This window comes from Protopterus annectens, chromosome 16.part0 (genome assembly GCF_019279795.1).
Source record: "Protopterus annectens isolate FY-2018-M chromosome 16.part0, PAN1.0, whole genome shotgun sequence".
NCBI lineage: Eukaryota > Metazoa > Chordata > Ceratodontiformes > Protopteridae > Protopterus > Protopterus annectens.
The window spans coordinates 623,448,910-623,469,652 of NC_056750.1; the positions used below are offsets into that span (position 1 = coordinate 623,448,910).

Here is a 20,743-nt window from a genome sequence, read left to right on the forward strand (position 1 = left end):
CCCTGCCATTCCGTCTCTCTCTACAGCCCCCAGAGTATTCACGAAATGCATGGCAGTGGTTACAGCTCACTTTAGACTACAAGGATTCTGGGTGTTTCCATATTTGGACGACTGGCTCCTCACCGCCCCCACCAAGCATCTTCTGGTAGCAGCCCTGTATTATACTCTCACCGGCAAAATGGTTGGGAATAACAATACATTGGGAGAAATCAGATTTCACTTCTATGCAACAAACAGAATTCATTGGAGCAGTGTTCAACACCCAGTCCTGTCTAGTATCACTCCCAAATCACAGACTCCACCGATTAAGGCTCCAACTCCGAGTGATACTCTGTCAAACAAAAGTTTCAGCAAGAGAAGTCCTTCAAGCCCTAGGGTCTATGGCAGCTTCAGTTCCAATAGTGCCTCTAGCAAAGCTGCATATGGCTCCTTCTTTGTCAATGGTTCCCAAACAACCATCCCCTCTGTTATCAGATTTGAATAATCAACTCCTGCAAACAGGACCTTCTTTGGTGGATGAGGCCAGAAGTAGAAGTAGTTCAATCCCCTCCGCCCAGAGCCATTGTGACTATGGATGCTTCCCTGATTGGGTGGGGGGGGGGGGCATTTCCTGTGAAAGACTGTCCAAGTCACATGGTCCACTTCAGAGGCCCACCTGCACATCAATGTTCTGGAACTGTTAGCATTGCAGGCCATTCATTCGGCTCTCCCTTCCGGGACAATTGCAATTCAGTCAGACAATATGTCAGTGGTCTGGTATATCAACAAGCAAGGAGGAACCAAGTCCTACCCCCTTTGTCAAGAAGCCATGGAAATTTGGCAATGGGCGATAGCTTCCACCTGCTTTCTGATAGTAACACATATCCTGGGGAGCTCCAACATTATTGCAGACAAACAGAGCAGATGCATACTCCTGCCTCATGAGTGGTCCCTCAATCCCAATGTGGCAACAGAAATTTTCAGCCACTGGGGCCAACCTTGCTCTGACCATTTCGCCTCCCCATCAAACAACAAGTGCAGCAGCTATTTCACCCTACTTCTCCCAGACGGGGAATCCCCGAGGGATGCTCTAATGCATGATTGGTCCACGGGACTTCTTTACGCTTATCCTCCCATTCCCCTGATTCCACAATTTCTAAAGAAAGCTCTTCAGCTGAGATGCAAGGTGATCCTCATAGCTCCATTCTGGCCTCAACAAGTTTGGTTCCCCTTCTTTCGGCCTCACCTGGTATACCCGCTGTGGATTCTGGACCCTCTTCCAGATCTGATTAATCACCCCCAAGGGTTGAGCCACCCATATCTGTCCAGTCTCAAGCTGACAGCTTGGTTCATAGGTAGGTACTAGGCTATCAGCCCGAGGGCCTATGTAAGCCTAGCCAACAAGGTTCCCTGGCTTATGCCACCCAAGAAAGTTATTTTCCTGTGCCACTGTTGAGCAGAGACACAGAAATGATCCCCGGGGTGTATTTCCTATTTCCCATCCACTCATCAAGATTTTTCTTGAAGATTGCTAATGAAGAACTTTGCTTGACATAGATGGGTAGCCTGTTCCAGAGTATGGGAAGTCTCTGGGACAGGAATCTCCACTTCTATTAGCTGCCAGGCAAGCTAATCTCCCCTCGTCTGTTCGAGACATTATTCTGGCCTCTCATAAACCATCCACCAGGAGACTATATCAGGATAAATGGAAAATGTTTCCCATCTGGTCCAAGGATAACATGCTAGACCCGTATTCAGCTCCAGTAACTGCAGTACTTCAATACTTGGCTAAGTTTTTTGATAATGGGACCTCTGCCTCTACTGTACAGGTACACCTGATGGCAATGTCTAATTTCCACAATGGTATAGATGACATACGCCTTATTTTGTTATGTTTATGCAAGGCCTTTCTTAAGGGGACCTCTCATATCAGGCCTCCTGTCAGACAACCTGTGGAACCATGGAACCTCACTTTAGTCCTCCAGTCTTTGACTCAAAAACCTTTTGAACCTGCTGCAAATTCTGACCTAAAATTTTTGTCTTGGAAATCTTTGTTCTTGGTAGCCATCATGTCTCTGAGAAGAGTCTCAGAGCTGAAGGCATTGTGTGTCAAGAGGCCCTATCTGGTCTTCCATAAAAACAGGAGTATCACTTCGGCCTAATCCATCCTGAATTCTCCATAAACCAGACCATTGGCCTACCAGTGTTTTTCCCAAATTTTGCCAGTAGAGGAGAGTACTGCCTTCCCTCCTTGGATGTACATAGACAACTGAGATTTTACCTAGACAGGACCAAACCTATCCGTAAATCTGAACAACTTTTCATCTCTTTTTCTGGGCCCAGAATGGGAGATGCTGTTTCCAACGTTACATTATCAAAATGGCTAAGGGACTGCATACATTTCATCTATTCCCTCCATAATGAACCTATGCCAAAAGTTAAAGCTCACTCCACTAGATCTATGGCAACATCTATAGCTTTTCATTCCAGGGCTTCCATGGATGACATCTGCGCAGCAGCTACTTGGGATAAGTCTCATACCTTTATCAATCATTACAAATTGGACCTGGTCTCCAGAGGGAGAGCTGACTTCGGCTCAATGGTACTCAGGAATGATCTTCCATAAGGGCCGCCCATGGACCTCAAGGTAGCTTGGAATTCTGTCCCATCAGTGATGAATGGAAAGAAGATTAACATCAGATAAAGAAGTTATGTCTTACCATAATGATCCATCTGTGTTGCTCATCTTCTTTCATTCATCACTTCCCACCCTCCTTACCCCTCCAAAGGCTCCTGGGGGATGCTTTGGGTCTAAGTGGTGCCTTAGGGTATTTGCGCAGAAGTGGCCTCAGATTTACTTCTTTTTCTCTAGCAAACTCAATCTGTGGTAACAGGGAGAAGGGCATTCTGGTAGAGACTTAGCTCAAGAGTTTTTTTGGCTGGTGCGAGCTTGGTAAAAAGGCTGACTCAGTGCCGATGGTTCAGAACCGAACCCATCAGTGATAAATGAAAGAAGATGAACAACACAGATGGTACATTATGGTAAGACATAACTTCTTTTTGTGATGTTGGTGTCAGGACTTGTGTGTATTGCTGTACTGTCTGTAAGAGTGGCACCACTGTTAGTTTGTTTATAGTAGTGTAGGGATTCCTTTTTTCCTGTGTTTGTTGCTTATTATCACTGGTGATCCTGACAGTGGAAGTCTGGGATTTCTACCATATGTTGTCAGAGTATCAGTAGACTCTGATGATGATAGTGGCCAAACATAGGCACAGTCAGAGGGTGCAGAGGTTGAATCTGACACTGAGGTTGACATTCAGCCATCATCTGTAATTCTATCGGACACAGCCAGTAGGCATATGCTTACCCCTTCCAGTAAGCCCTCAGGTATTGGATAGGTGGAGGTTGAGACACTCGATCAAGGAAGTGTGATTACTGAGGCTTCAGTGCCTGTTGACTCTGGCCATAAACAAAGTGTGGGCGAGGTATCAGGCAGGAAGGTTGTTAGGGGTGCTCAGAGGAGGCCTGCTGTCCATCTTCCACCTGATCCTGGTGTCTCTTCCCATGCCACCCAACATATGTTTAGGGCCACCATGCAGGCACAGGGATGTTCCCATAGGTCCTCCAGAGAAATACTTAGGGTTATAGATGTGGTACAGGCTGACATACGTGACTGCCTCCACCATGCTGCCAATTCAGTGGATTGGATGAATGACATGTTTGAATGGCTGGTGTCTGTCATGGAGTGCCTGCTGTGAGGGGTACAGCATCCATGTGTTCATAGGTCAGCCACATCATTTGCTGTTAGCCGATGTGGCCATGCCTGATCATGTTTTCATAGTTGCAGTACTTCCGCTTCTCCATTTGTGGTTAAGCTGTCCATACCCAGACATGGCAGGCCATGGGGTTGTGGGTCTGGGTGTTCTCATGAGGGCAGCAGACCATCAGTCACATTCAGATAGCAGCAGTGCATTTGACTGTGGGTGTGGATATACCAGTGCAACTCCTGGCAGAGCCAGTTCTCATGGTCAGGTATGACAATGATGAACGGCCACCTCTACCATGCACAGCTCACACCTGTCCAACATACCAAGACATAGAGCTAGCACAGAGCTTGGTTGTGTTTATGCAGTCACTCACAAATCAGTTTCACCTGGAGGACCCATACAGAAATACACACACCAGATACATGGTTCACCCTTGAAGCTGAAAGCTCATTTTGTCTCACTGGCCATTTGTTACTTTATACAAATATCTGCCTGCTTCTTGTTCTTACTCACATACACTCACCAACCTTTTGTGTCACCCTAGACTTCCTGTTCCCCTACACGACACCCTGTGCAAGTGATGATTACTGTGCCATATCCCTGTTTTCTATCCTTTGGATTCAGCGATACATAACATTTGTATCTGATGCTCAGGATGCATAGATGACTTAGTGCTTAGTCTATCTGAATTTGTGATGTTGAATTGGTATGTGTACCCTTGACTTATATTGGTCTCAGAAAGTTAGACAGTTGATAGCATCAAACATTTTATGCATCAGTATTGTTAATGATCTTGTGAACATTGTGAAGTCTGAAACTGAAATGTGTCTCACTACTTTCTAACTTCTCTCCTTAATGATTTTTCATTACAAACATATGGTGCTAAACTGAGAGCATCCGGTGACCATCAGTACTTTTCTGAGGTATGACTGTGTGAATTTTTCATGCCTGAGGCCTACTACTTGATAATGGACACATATAAGTCACATAAGTCTCTGCTGTCACATGTTAAAGTTATTTCTGTACAAATCACCCGCCTTTTACTTGCTTACACTACCAAGTAACAACATGCAAGGATATACCAATCATTCATATTATTACACAATACACTACAGGTTCAACACTTACCTTGTAAATCCAGGACTTGCAACACTTCTAGTTCAGGGCTGACTCTGTCTGATGCTTGCAGTACACAGCCATTATGTGGTAGGTAAAAATTGTGAGAGTTGTCTGGCATCCATGTTACTGTATGTATGTACATAGGAGGAAGATTTTAGCCTCCTTAGGTGCTGACTGAGTGTGGTATGCATCGTCTCTTAGACAATGTGAGGGCATATTGAGCATGCTTACATCTGCCTAAACCCATAGTAGCTGCCGGTTCCCCCTTCTGACTCAACTCCTTACCTGTGTATGGCTGTGGTGACCTTGCTATTAGTGGTGGGATGTGTGTCCCTTCCCCTTGTTGAGCCTGCTGAAGTTGTTTTCTCAGGATGATGATGATGTGTAGTATGGCATATACACTGAATATTTCAGTACATGCATGTGAATTGTACCACAGAGCTATCCCAGATTTATCTAGGCAATGGAACCATGATGTCAGCAGCCAAAACACATGCTCTATGGTATTTCTGGTTTGAGTATGTGCCTCATTATGGCATTCTTCAGCAGGTGTGTGTGCATTTCTGCTGGCTGTCATCAGCCAGGGATCCAGTGCATGACCTGTATCTTCCAAGTAAATGACCCTGTGGGAAATCCCTCCCAGTGAACATCATACATGATACAGTTGGGAGGTGTGCCAGATATGTGAGTGATGGTAAAGTACAGTTGTTTACACTTACCATAAATGTAGATGTTTGAGTGTATTCACTGTTGCAGTCATCACACTTGGGTTATCTGCCTGCAGGTAGCCCTCACTTGGCCCGAATACCAGAGTCTTGGGATTTCTGCGTCGGCTGCTGTCGCCTCTTCCATGATGTCAGGTCATCAGGGGTATAAAACATGCAGCTGATGCCAATACATCAGTTTTTCTTGCCCCAAATGTCAGGAGCCCCCAAAATAGGAAGCTATTACTTGGTGTGGAACACCTCCAGTAAAAAGTAAATACCCCTGCCATAAAATATGGCCATAAAGAGGATAGGAAGAAAGGATATAAGAAACCAGGGGGATGGAGGGAGTGAAACCAGGACTGCAATAGTGAATACACTCGACCATCTACATTTATGGTAAGTGTACACAACTGTACTATGTTCTTCATGTTTCAATGTTGCAGTCATCACACTTGGGTTGATTCCCAAAGCTGAGGAAGGGTGGCGGCAGTCAAGAGGTGTTAGGGCTGGCTAGCAGTCCTTGTAAGACTGCTGTAGCAAATCCAGCTCTGGATTTAGAAAAAACAGGTAAGTGGTAATGCTTGGTGAAGATGTGTACAGAACTCCAGGTTGCAGCTTCCAGGATGTCCCTGGTAGGGACTCCCATGAGAAATGCAGTAGAGGTTGAAGTAGCTCTAGTGGAATGAGTTCTGATCCCCAGAGGGGTAAGTTTTGCATGGTGCTCATAGCAGAAATGGAAGCAGTGTGCTATCCATTTGGAAATGGTTTGCTTTGAAATGGCCTTGCCCTCTGCCCCTGTACCAAAGCTGACTAACAGCTGGTCAGATTTTCTGAAAGGCTTAGTCCTGTCAAGGTAGAACCTGAGCTGTCTGTGCACATGCAAGGAGTGCAGGATCTTTTCCCCTTTATTCTGAGGATTAGGGAAAAAGGTTGGCAAATGGATGGATTGGTTTAGAGCTACACTGGATACCACCTTGGGCATAAAGGAAGGATTAGTCCTGAGGGAAACCCTGTCAGCATGGAAAACAATGAAGGGCTCCACCGCCATTAGTGTCTGTAACTCAGACACTCTTCTTGTTGAAGTAATAGCTAGAAGTAAGGATGTTTTCTAAGAGAGGAATTTTAACTCTGCTGAAGCAGCAGGTTCAAAGGGGGAAGTGTGATCTTCTCCAGTACAAAGTTAAGGTCCCAGGTTGGGGCCTTAAATTGTTTGCTCCTCTCAGGAACTGTTTGATGAGAGGGTGAGAAAAGAGAGGAGGCTCAGTATTATAATGAGCTGAGATGGCAGAGGCATGAATCTTAATGGATGAGAAGGATAGGCCTCTGTGGAGCAGCTCTGCTAGATAACCAAGGATTTGAGGTAAGTTGGGCACAGCTGTGTCCTCTCCTTGAGACTGACTCCAATAACAATATATTTTCCAGTTTTCAGCATAGGATTTCCTAGTACTAGGCTTTCTGGCCTCAAGGATGACATCCAGCACCTGTTTGCTGAGGGATGCTGGTGGTGTATTTAGGGAATAAGCCAGGCTGCAAGGTTTAGGATTTGCAGCTGTGGATGCAAAATATGTCCCTCTTGCTGAGACAGCAGGGAAGGTGTGTGATGTAGGTGCCAGGATGGCACTGCTGTCAGACTGAGTAGGAGTGGGTACCAGTGCTGGAGTGGCCAGTCTGGTGCAATAATGATTGCCCTTGGCCTGTCCTGTTTGATCTTGAGTAGTACTCTTGAGAAGAGGGGCAGAGGAGGAAAGGCATACATTGAGAGGTTTTCCCATGTAAAGAAGAGTGTCCACCTTCCAGGCTCTGCTGTGAGGGTTCCTGGTGCAAAATTTGCTCAATTGGTGGTTTTGGGGGAGGCAAAAAGGTCCACCTCTGGTGTTCCCCACCTCTGGGTTAGAAGTTCGAATGAGTTGGGGTCCAGTTTCCACTCGTGAGGGTCCAGTATATTTCTGCTTAAGTCATCTGCCAGTGAATTTTGCTTGCCTGGCAGGAATTGAGCTTGTAGGTGCACTTGGATGCTCAAGGCTGTGTTCCATAGAGCCATGGCTAACCTGCAGAGTGGGTAAGAATGAGTTCCTCCCTGCTTGTTTATGTACCACATAACTGTGGTGTTGTCTGTCTTTATCAGGAGCTGCCCTGGATGGATAAGGTATTTGAAGACTGTCAGAGCATTTGGTACAGCTAGCATCTCTTTTTGATTGATATGCAGGGGAATTTGTTCTGGGCTCCATTTGCCTTGAATGCATTTGCCTGCTATGTGAGCCCCCCATGCATAGTCTGATGCATCTGTTGTCAGGGTTTGGGCGGTGAGGGGTTGAGTGAAAGGAAGTCCCTTGTTGTGGTTGCATGCTTCTGCCCACCAAAGGAACTCTGACCTTAGGCAAGGTATGATAGGAATCACAGTTTCCAGGTCCTGAGAATGTTGACACCAGAGATTTGTTAAGTACCATTGAAGTTTCCTCATATGCAGTCTCACATATAGAATTAGCAGAATGCATGAAGCCATGAATCCTAGGGCTTGCAGTATTTTCCTTGCAGATAGCTGGGTTTTGTTGGCCATTAGTTTGAAAAAGTTTGTCAAATGGACCTGCTTTTCTGGAGTGAGGAATGCCATCTGGGAAGTTGTGTTCAAGCTTGCTCCCAGGAATACAATTTGTTGGCTGGGCACCAGTTGTGATTTCTTTTCGTTGATGGTGTATCCCAGTGAAGTTAGAAGTCCTTTTACAAATGCCAGGTGCTGAAGTAGCAATTCCTGACTGTCCACCTGAATCAGGCAATCATCCAAGTATGGGTAGATTTGAATATTTCTCTGCCTGCAGTATGCAATGGCTGGAGCCAGGCATTTTGTGAATACTCTGGGCACAGTAGATAAGCCAAAGGAAAGTGCAGAGAACTGATAGTGCATAGAGCCTGCCCTGAAATGTAGATATTTGCTGCAAGACTCCCTTATGGAGATGTGCAGATAAGCTTCTTTTAAGTCTAGGGTGAGTAACCAGGCATCCTTGGCTAGCAAAGGAAGAAGCTGTTGCAATGTAAGCATTTTGAATTTTGGGACCACCAGAAAGGTGTTGAGAATAGATAGATCCAGGATAGGGTGCCAAGAGCCCTCTTTTCTGGGCACCAGGAACAGTCTGGAGTAGAAACCCTGTCCCCTCTGTTCTACTGGAACAGGTTGAATAGCCCTGATATGGAGAAGGGAAAGTACTTGTTTTTGTGCGTCTGCCCACTGGTTTGGAGGAAGGTCTGGCAACCCACTTGGAGTTGGCAGTGAGTGGAAGTAGAATCTGTATCCCTAGGATACAATGTTTAGAACCCATCGGTGCTGAGTAATGGACATCCAGTTTTTTTCATGAAGGGCGAGTTTTCCTCCTAGGGGCGCAAGTACTTGAGCATGGCTGGAAAGGATAATTGGAAAGTCATTGTGAACTTTTTCAATATGGGGGTGGCTTACCACTCCCTGGTTTTGAGGTGGAAACACTCCATTGTTTATATCTCTGCATACCCTGAGACTGTAGTATTGGTGGTCTTTTTCCCCTGGGTTTGAACTGAGAAGGCTTGAGAGGGACTGAAAAGAACCAGTTTTTTGAAGTCCCAATGCCTACTGAATCTAGGTGGCTGCACTTGTAAGAAATCTTTGACGGTTTGCATAGATTTAGCTTTTTCTTCCATCTTTTTAAGAACTTCTTCTGTTTTTGTGCCAAACAAACTCTCCTGATTTAACGGAGCATCTAGTAATTTTGCTATGACATGATCAGGCAAGACTTGTTCCTTTAGCCAAGCATGCCTTCTCAGTACAGACCCAGTGACAGCAGCCCTGCAAGATGCTTCTAAGGCATCAAACCCACACTGCAAATTATATTTACTAACTTGTTTTGCAGAATGCATTAACTCTTGTAAATCTTTATTTTCTGCAGTATCTGGAAGTAACACCATTTTTTGTTTAATTAGTTTCATAATATGTTGCTGGGACTTCAACATGTGAAACTGGCAATTCAAAGCTTTGATGGCAAGAGTTGCAGAGGTATATACCTTCTTACCCCATCTGTCTAAAGCTTTAGCATCCCTGTCTGACGGGGTAGGGTTTTTTGGCTATAGTAGCCTTAATGCCTTTAGGTCCCTGGGAAATAGTCTATGGATCCGCAGTAGGATTCCTAAAGAGAAATTTGTGAGAGTCAGGTACCTGTAGTACCTGTCAGGTTTTCTAGGAGCTGGTGGTAAGCTGTCAGGAGTAAGACTGAACTCCAAGAAGACATCATCTACAATATCCAGGACAGGGGGTATAGCTAGAGGCCTGTGCTGTGGCAAATCTAAAAATTCCCTGAGTCCCTTTTTGTACTGAGGATAGTCCTGGCATTCCCAGGGGAAGTGCTCTCTTAAGGTATGCAAGGTTTCACCAAAAGAAAAATCCTCTGGAGGGGAGGCATAGGGAATGGATTCCTCTGCATCTGAGTCCTCATAGGTAGATAAGGGTATGTCCTGGTAATCAGAAGGGTCAGAGTTATCAGACTCCTGGTCTGTAGAATCAGAAGGAAATTCAATTCTTTGTCTTTTGGCAGGGGAAGGCTGGCTTCCTCTAATTAGAGTAATAAGGTCTTCAGCCATTCTAAGCATTTGTTTTTGTGGCAGTGGAGCTTGAGCATGCAATTTGAATGTCGGTTTTCTAGGCATAGTGCAAACTCTGGGCCTGAGAAACTCAGTAGTTTTAGTTGGAAATGAATTTGTCAGTTTAATATGAATACTGGTAGGTCGGAATACACCCTCAGAAGCCGGTGCCTGCATAGCGGCTCCGGACCCATCCAAGGGTAGAGACATCCACAGGTTCCATAGTCGAAGAAGTATCTCGCGGCACACCAGACTCCAAATGGGTCTCAGCAGAGGCCTGCAAATCTGTAGAAGTGGGCATCAGGGGCTGCAAAGGCGCCTCACTGAGCATCGGCGGACTGGCAACTAGCTTAGCAGAAGCATTGCTGGCAGTTTCTGACCTTTGTGGTCTGTCTCTGTCTTTGTCTTTGCGCTTTTTCGGAAGATCGGTAGTCGGATGGCTTACCAAAGCCATTTTGGAATATGGAGAATGAGACCGAAAGAATTTAGCTACAAAAATATCCCGACGACGAATGGTTCGGGCATTAAACGAGGCACAAAACTGACAGCGAGGGATGTCGTACTCTGGGCCTACACAGGTGACACAGTAAGAATAAAAATCTCTGTGAGGTATTTGCTTTCCACAGGCAAGACAATTGTTAATTTTTTCTGACATCGGTTAGAGCAAGAAAAAAGAATCCCCAGTGGGGTACTTAACTTTAGAAGACTTCAGGTCTGAAACTCGAAAAAATGAAAATTTCAGGTAGTGGCCAACTGGCACTTGCGAAATGCTTCTGCTTCGGGCTCCTTCTCAGCAAGAAAGACTGATTTAATGGCATCGGCTGCATATTTTATACCCCTGACCACCTGATGTCATGGAAAAGGCAACAGCAACTGATGCAGAAATCCCAAGACTCTGGTATTCGGGCTGATTGTGGGCTACCTGCAGGCAGATAACCCAAGTGTGATAAGATTAAAAAGCTTACTGGGGAGGACATCATTCAGAGGATGACTATATAATACAGATACAATTTAGAATCTAAAAGCACAACAGTGAACAGCTTCCAAAGAATGTCTGCATAAAGTGTGGGTTATTTTATCTTTACTGATATCACACATTATAAAATTCTGACATGCAAATCTGTTTCTTCTTTCCTACACAAAATTGCAGTTTAAGAAACTGCTACTAGACAAGCAGTCACATTTATGGCAAACAAGCTTATGAGTAATTAGGCCATTCCTATAATACCAGCTGTTTGTCACTGCTGATGCCCAGCATTTACGGTATGTTGATGCATAGCAGGTACATTTTCAAGCTTACAATACAGAGTGGAAATGTAAGCAATTGATGTAAGCAGCATGCCAGAATACAGTTATTGAGCAAGTCCTGTCATCAAACTGCTTGATGTTTTTTCCAATAAAAATAAGTTAAACATTTCAGTTAGCATAAGTTTTGGTGAACTGAGTTCATCCACTTGAGCTCTGGCCTGGGGAGGTGTGAGACATTTAGATTAATGGGATCTTATTTGATTTTGTGTAATGACTATTTGAATTGTATCGTTTACTTGCTTGTTATGGAAATTTTATATTTTAAAATATCTTCCTTGTATTCCAGGAAGAACCTGTAAATGGTCCCTTGAGTTCAGTGCTCAATTCTGGTTAACAAATTAAAATAAATAAATGAATAAATAAAAATACCACTACTCTCGTATTAGCATCCTTTCCACTCCACTATCACTGTGCCTCCTCTCTTGTTTACTACCTTCCTTGTGTAACATCTGATTCCTTTGCTGCCCTTGTGTGCCCTTTCCCAAGATATCTCCAATCCTCTCTCTCTCTCTCTTTCTCTCTCTCTCCCCCCCCCTCTCTCGCCTTCATCCCTGCCCATATCATTTTGCTTTTGGCAAACGCCCTTCCTGCTTTCCTTTTGATATTGCATCTTAGACAGCCATATCTGCTCTGTCTTCCCTTCATCCCTTGTCACTGCTATCTTCTCCTGTCATTCACCCTTTGCTTCTGTCTCCTTGTACTCCATTTACAGCTGCATCTCCAGATTTCTCCTGTCAGCATTCCCTGTGCCACCTCTCATAAGTGTACTCCTCTGGTGACCTTTGGTCATATTCTCCTTCCCTCAGCTTTCTCATTTTTACTTTTCTAATACCATTCTGCGTTAATGGCCTCCTGAGGTCTGCTCACTTGAAGTCCGATTTTATCTTTTATTGCTTGACTAGCCAATATACTAATATTTCAACCCAGATATTTTCATATTACATTACATTGCATTTTGCTAAATGGCAGAAGATAATAAGCTGATCACTTGTTTCTTCTATGTGCATGCAATGTTTCACCTCCTGCCATCAATGTCTTCTCTGCTATTCCTTCATCAACTGTCCCATTGCCCTCATTCAATGGTCCATGAATTCTTTATCCATCTCCCATTCCAGAAATCTATTCCACTGATCCACATCTCCCTTTTTAAAGAAGCAATTTTTTCAGATCAACGGAGTAATCAGACCATATGAAAGACTTCCCTGTAAGATTCCGAAACCAGCATGGGTCTCTCAACAAGACTGCTGTGAAGAAGGTATCCATATACGGAAGGATAATGCTACTCTATGAATATTGATGAGTTCCACAGAACAGACAGTATTCTAGGGTTATTTCTAAGCAGCTATATAATTATTATTATCAAATGGCAATGGGTATAAATTATACTTAACAAGTCTATCCAAACAGGCAGTATTTGAAAATAGGGTCTGGCAACCGCAGTTCACAAAGTGGGTCCTAAATTAGGCCTGACAACTTTTACACCACCTAACATGCATTTTGTGTAAAGGCCAACAAAATTGTGTATTCTTTAATATGGGAAGAAATAAGGTTAAATAAATTAAAACTAAATCAGGAACAACAGGGATTTATCAAAGGGTGTTTACTCTTTTATTTTTTGACCCTATCTGCTTTTCACTGAGCATCATTCATGCTATCAAAGCCTGGCCTTAGCAAAAGTCTTTAAATGATTAATATAACTCAGGCATGCTAAAATCATTAAGTGGTTATATAGCTATGTACGTAGCAAACAATAACAGATACAACTTTAAGAGAAAGTATAAAAAAATAATAATAAATGCCACTGGTGGCAAGCATATCCAAATGTGGGCGATGGAAATTAAAATTCACTAGTGTTGTCAGTAGCATAAAGGTAAAGCATCATATCTGAACAAAACATTTGTTGGTGATGGCAAAAAAGATGTGTAATTGATCAGCTTTATACTCAACCTAATGTCATTTGACCCTGATGGGGATAAATGGTTGCGGCTTCATTACAGTAAATATTTTTCTCAACAGCTGCTGTTGTGAGGTTGCTGGGATTGATAAGGTACTCTGTTCAGTGGAGATTGCTGCAAGGGGTAATTCCCATTCTCCAGAGGTGCATTACACTTAAAGTAGGTTATATTAGTAATGGGGGTAAATGGCATGTAGCTTCTTGTATGGGTGGTGTGGGGGCTTTAGCCTGACAGAAAAATAGTTTTTGAATTCTCCTGTAAATGTTTAGTGCTCAGTCACGTATAAAATTCAAAAATGTGGTCCTTCTTTCTGTGACATTGAACCAGGCTCTAGAAATAATTCAGATTTCAGTGTAAGTGTGCAGTAGTCCCATTCATAAAAAATGTACAGATTCTCCATACAAATTTAATAATCACTGCTTAAGATGAATGACTTTGAAAGATTTACAGATAAACACTAAAGCGTTGATTTGACTGTAACATATCACAAATATTTATACCCAATAAAGAGTCGCCTTTAAAAATTCTTTGCAGATCTATATTTAAAGCAAATGTTGCTTTCTTCTCCTTTTGTACTAAAAATCTAATCTACTTAGAAAAAAATGCTGTAAAAGTCACACAAAAAGAATTTGTGAAGTAAAAAATCTTGATAATGGAACTAATTCAAAGGCTCTTTTACTTGGATGAATGCAGACTACGAAGGGGTATCTATCCAGTGTTTAATATGATGGGTGTTCAAGTCAGCAATTTTAGTAATTTATTCCATTCATATTTGCAAGTTACATCTGACTCCTATAGCAACTTCAACAGTGGACACCATCCATGGAGTTTACTATGCAAAAATGGAATAGAAGTACATCACCAGGTCCTTCTTTCATATCACACATTGTTTGCACACTTAGGAACAATTTAGATTTGATAGTCATGTTACTGTATGTCTTTGGGAGGTGGGCAGAAACTCAAGTACCAGGAGAAAACTCGTAATAATATAGAAAAGACATGCAGACTCCACACAGAAGGCACCACAGCTGATAATTAAACTGGAGAACATCTTGTTATGGGGTGACAGTGCTACTTACTGTCTCATTCTGCCACCCTCAACCATTAATACCATACAATAAATGTACAGCCTGGGAGTATTCTCCCGATGTTTGAAATAAATGCAAATAAAGAATAAATAGGTTTGTAACTTGCCTTACAGGACTAGAGTAAAGTCAGTAAACTGTCATCAAATATGAAAAAAGAAGTAGAGCAAATGAACTTAAAAACAATTTTAATGAATATATGAATAAAAGAAACTATAAGAAGGGTATGAGCACCTCAGTGATCTCTGCGTGATTGTATATTATGAACCTCAGAATTAGGAAGTTTGTGAAGGTCTTCCTCAGCTGGATCTCGACAAGATCACTTACAACTCCTCAACACCACCACCCCTATTTAAACACAATTTCTTTCTATCCATTACGTTATGCACATTTTATGTAGGGTTTACTATCAAAATGTGGAACGGCAGTTACACGAAACTGGGATAGTCGAATGTATGGTTCATAGGTTGGTACTAGGCTATCGGCCCTAGGACCTTTACAAGCCTATCCATAACAATTCCCTGGCTATTTCTTCCCACACTATTTACTTCCCTGGACCCCTGTCTAGCAGGGCAACTGACGTGATCCCCGGGGTGAATTTCCTTTTTCCCATTCAATCATCAAGGTTCCTTTTGAAGAGGGCCAAAGAGGTGCTCTGGTTGACATGTATGGGCAGTCTATTCCAGAGTCTGGGGAGTCTCTGGGTTAGGAACCTATCCCTCCAGCATGTTTTGTTTATTGTGATGACAAGGTTTAAATCCCTGGAGTGTGTGGCTCCAGGGATCTAAATGGTTCCCAGTTTCCATAATGCTGATCTGAAAATGTTCTAATCCACCTTAGGAATGCTAGTGTACATTCGCTCATATGAGGTTGACGTTCTGCTTGGAGATCGCACTACATTGGTGATCTGGAAATTTACCCTTTTCCTCACTGTAATGTGATCTTGGAGGTTGTATATATAATATGCAGGGGGTATGGGGGGGTGAGGGTGCAGCCCCCCTGAAAAACGTAAGTAGAAAATCACTGGCAGTCAAGGAAACCTGGGTAATGTCAATAATATTGAATTGTGAATTACTGACATTATCACTGTCGTCATTTTGACGAAATAACTTTTTTATTTTCAATATTTATTTTCAGCTAAGTACATACATGAAGAAGTGTGATTCTTGATTTTGATAGTAAACCATTTATGTAATGCTTTCTTCTTTACCTACTATATACTCCTGAGCAATAGGAAAGGCTTTTTAAGGTTCTATACACTTGACATTAAATCATAGCCACCTGAAAAAGCAGTTTAACCAGATGATTTTTAAATTTCTCTTCATTAAACTTCATTAGTCTGTAAACACAAGACACCATCTAAAATCTGAGATAATATTTATTCTCCTAGATCTTTACAGGACCTCCCCAGTTCATTGCACTTCTCTTGTGTATGTCCTATGAGACCTGTCGTCCCTTTACTTTTAGGTAGGTTCCAGGAAAAAAAAATTAACCATCACAAACACAAATTCTTTAATTACAACTTCAACGGCTTCATCTCCTCTTTCTCACCTACCAACTGATGTTCAACGCTTCTCCTGTTTTGTTTCTCTCCACTCTTTTGTCTTGCGAATCTAACCTTCCTAGTTCTGATGACCCTACAGATGTGCTCCATTTGTTCCATTATTGTGATGACTGCATTCTTTTCTTCTTCTTCTTTACTAGAAAAGCTTGTAGTCATCCTGCCACATTTCTTTTTTCTCCTGTCCTCCAGTTTGAGTGCAGATGCACAACCTGTACTTTAGAAATGCAAAGCCACTCTGCAGCCATTACACCCCCATCTCAAATATCATGTAGTTCTTGTACCTCTTCCTTTAGAATGTTTCTAACTTTTCCTGTGCCTGAGTCTGTCCATAGTCTACCATATCATGTCTACCATATCATTGAGAATCTCTTTATATTTACCTAACACAGTGCATCATACCAGTAGCACTTAACATAAGTGACTTACAATTTACAAGGATGGTGCAGTAGAATAAATCATCCCAAATATTCATTGCCTGTTTTTCTGTCACAATTTTTCTTTTCCAGATACACAAGACAAATCAGTTGAACCTATCTTAATAAGGCAGTTTATGATACATTTTGTGCAATATTTGTTGCACTTTTAGCTGAGCATCTTTATAAAGAATGGTACACCATGATATGCCAGTGTGTTGTTCTTACTGTGTTATGGCTCTCCAGTTAAAATATGATCTAATTTTATACTGCAGCAAAAAGCTAGTTGTTTATTTTATGCAACATACTGGCCTTGTATAACTGTGCCTTTTGTAGTTTATTCCTGGTATCACAACATAATGCAAAAATATTTGTCAAATTTAGTTAAGATTAATCTTCTTAGATTAATCTTCTTAAACTGTCTTGGTTTGTCAGCTGTGTTTCAAAATACAGCCATGTACAATTTCCTAAGGAGTATGACTTCTAGCTTTTTGGTACTTTCTAAGAAGAATAAACAAGCTGATGAGAATAACTTACCTCATCCCATCCTAATGGGCAGATGTCGACCACACACTCCACAAAGTTTGCAGGCTTTTCTGCAAATGTGCACTGATTTTCGTCTACTCTGGTAAAGGAACCGTTGTGAAACTGAACACAGATCACCTTCTGTTCGACAACACCATGGCCGCAAACAGCAGAACAATTTCCTGCTTCAGATATGGTCCAGCTAAATGACAGAAGAAAGCCGACTATTAACTCATTGTACCAAATCAAAACAGGTATATTTCATTATCTGACATATAGTTATAAAGCAAATATTATGCCTGCCATCTTCAAATGCATTTTAGTAACGTTTATACACTATTAGGAAATATCTCAAATTTGCCTTGAAAACATCGCCTTTCTACCAGCAAGCACTGTAATAACATGGGAGATGGGTTTGGAAACAATACCCATAATTCCAGAGCAGAGCTATTCCTGGGCATGTATGATACAAAAGTTCAGTAGTCTGCTTTCATGAAGTGATGGTGCATGCCATCCTGTACTTTATTAAGACCTACTCATAATTACATTAAGAAAAAAATATTTTTCAGCTTACTACTATCACCTGGTTGTCCTGACTGTTACCATACAGATTAGAGCCAACTGTCTGCTAACACATGAAGCAATATTCTGGTGTCTAGACCCTGGAGAGAACTAGCTGTCTGAAAAAGCAGCACGAATGGAGGCTTGCAACGTTTTTTTTTTTTTATGCCACGAGGTGGAGAACATGACAGTTCTGTCTATGGTAAGAAGTTTTGAGTGAGTGTACACACAGAGGTGACCTATAATCTCTGTTAGGGCTCCCTTTTCATCACTTACTACCATAACCTTTTACTTGTCATCAGCAGTTTATACCTTGTCTGATGATTCTAAATAATGTTGTGATAAATTATCAAACCATTAGACAAAAAAAAATTAAAAACAAATCTAAACATTTATTTTACAGATGTGTTCCACCATTATCTGACTTGTATACACATGTATTATTCTCTGTGATTAATGTATGTTTCATATAAGGAAATATTTTGCAATAACATATACCTGTATCCTGCAACATATACATGTGTTGACCTCAGGAATGATACTAAACACTGGTAACTAAAAGTCTCTGTCTGTTTCTAAATGAGATAACAGATGTAGAAGACATGGGCAACACTCTGAAAACAATATTATATTTGTCTCACAATGTCTTCATTACTTTTTTCTGGGGTAAGTTTTGCTGATACCTTGGAGGGCATGGATTAATGTTGCAAGGTTCTGTGAGGCGAGGCTGAGTTGTAGAGTCACAGTCTTCATTTGGTACTACTTTGTCAGATCTTAGCTCTTCTTGGACACACACCACCTCTCTTTGCATCAACCCACCACCACAGGAAACACTGCATGGGGATTGTGCTTGGATCTTCCATCTAAAATAAGAAAAAAGGATTGTTTTTTATATGCAAGAAGACAAACGTCTACAAGAAATAAGTCGAATATTACATGGCACTTTATAGAAAATGACCTGTTTCAAAATACTGCAAGATTAACAGCGCTAACTTACATTATGCTGATCTTTTGCAAAATGCTGCAATATTAATAGTAAAGTCTTTCGGCTTTTCCCGGTTAGGGGATGCCACAGCAGAACTCTGGTCCGCTAATGATTGGCAGTGGATTTTTACGGTGTCGAGTTGCCAGCCCGACTCCCAACCTTCAAAGAAGGCACACCCATTCACAAATGCATCTACCTGCATGTCTTTAAATGTCACTTGACTGCGGGGAGGACATGCAGACTCCACACAGAAGGCAGTGCAGCCGAGAATCGAACGGGAGAACCTCTTGCTGTAAGGTGACAATGCTAACTGCTGCACCACCGCAGCAATTAAATATTAATAGAGTTAACATAACGTTGAACATTTCCTTATATGCGCTTACTGTATACTACAGTAATAATGTACAAATTGTACTCTATATCTTAAATACTGCAGCACTCCAGAGGTGGCATGGCAAAATTAACCTCAAACCTATATGTACAAGTAATTAAACATTTCCTCTTGACTATAGTCTAAAAAGCAAAACATAAAGACTAGCTGGATAAAACCTTATTATCTAATATTAATGTGCTGTCATGATCACTCAGCACGAGCATTTATAGAATATTGTACTTTTTTTGGGTCACAATCTAAGGTACTGGCATAAGTTGCCATGTTTTGGATGTACTACTTCATTTGCTTTCCATCACTTTTGGCTGTCTTTGATTTACCTGAATGCTCACACCCCCCTGCTTCTGATTATTATACTGCTGCTAATATTGGTGATACCCCGAGTCAATCAATCTCACATCTATATAAAATACTAAACACTGCAAAAACAAAAAATAGTAAAAAGAGTAAACACAATAGATATATCAACTAGGGAATGAATGATAAAATGCAATATGTACATTTATTATAAACATAGTGAATATCAGACTTGTCTTGAGGTTATAAAGACAATAGATGCCTGACATTATATACAGAGTGACTGTCATAACAAAAATATGGATGTATCATATACGGAGTGGATATCAGGCTTGGCATGCTAAAAGAATCATAATGAAAAGCGGAGCAAGATATGCAGAGGGAAGAACGGTAGGCAGGAGCTAGGTTATATGACCAGAGAGAGCTGGGGTTGCATTTTCCTAGAGCCTTCTAAGTGCTTTTAGTTCTGATCAGAAAATGGGTTAAGAAGAATTATCTTTAAGAAAAGAAAAGAGAGCTGTCCACAGTTTAGGACCAAGGACTGAGAAAGCATAGTCTGCACGTTGAAGTCTACTCTGTGGGATTTGAAGGAGAAGACCTAAGTGGTTAAGATTGTATGTTGCTGAATTTCTGAATAGTCTGGAAGCTAGTATGTGGAAGGTCTCATTCTTGATAAGTTTAAACAGCTAAGAGGTGAGTAGAAAGTCAACTTGTTGTTTTACAGGTAGCCAGTTAGATTTTTCAGTGGTTTTGCAGTGGTATTCATTTCTTGGTGAAAAAGTGATGAATCTGCATATGGCATTTGAGATGAAGTGAAAGGTGGATGCATTTCTTTTATAGGTTGCATCAATCAGTGGGAGACCATATCCTAGCAGAGCCAGTAAGATACCTTAGCTTACAACATTCCTACTTGGTCTATAAAGAAGAGGGGGGGATCACATTGGCACAGAATAGGACAGAGTTGGTTTTGTGTGTGTGTGTGTGTGTGTGTGTCTGTGTGTGTGTGTGTGTGTGTGTGTGTGTGTGTGTGTGTGTGAGTGTGTGTGTGTGTGTGTGTGTGTGTGTGTGTGTGTGTGTGTGTGTGTGTGTAGTCCAGGTGGAAACAGAACTTTAGAAAGAGGTCCAACCAAATCCCTAGGTATTTAACTGAAGTAACATTTTTAATAGTGTTACTCAGATGACAGAGTATTTGTAGAAGTCTGGAGATAGAAATGATTTTTTGCCCAGTACCAAAAAGCATTGACTTTGTTTTGAGGAGTTAAGCAGTAATTGTTTATCACTAACCCATTGAATAAGGGCATGAAAATCAGCCTAAAATTTGAGTTCAAGAGAAGAGACAATGGTTAGAGGAGTAGAACCAAGACATCAGCATAACGCAGATGAGAAAGATGGGGTGAATCAAAAGAGAGTTTGCTAACGTAGCTAGAAAAGAGGAGAGGTGACAGAATAGATCTCTGGTGGTGTCTTTCCGCAGAGGGGTTGCTGCA

General features: G+C 41.8%; 1 protein-coding gene across 1 annotated transcript in view; it reads right to left on the reverse strand.

Annotated features, from left to right (window-relative positions):
• Nucleotides 1-20,743, reverse strand: part of ADAMTS13 (ADAM metallopeptidase with thrombospondin type 1 motif 13) — a 1,149,238-nt gene that overhangs the window by 363,717 nt on the left and 764,778 nt on the right. Inside the window, exons 22-23 of the mRNA XM_044058222.1 lie at nt 18,267-18,446; nt 17,035-17,224 (exon numbers count right to left, since the gene is read on the reverse strand). Of these exons, the coding sequence (XP_043914157.1) occupies nt 17,035-17,224; nt 18,267-18,446 (370 nt within the window). The remainder of the gene's footprint in view (nt 1-17,034; nt 17,225-18,266; nt 18,447-20,743) is intronic.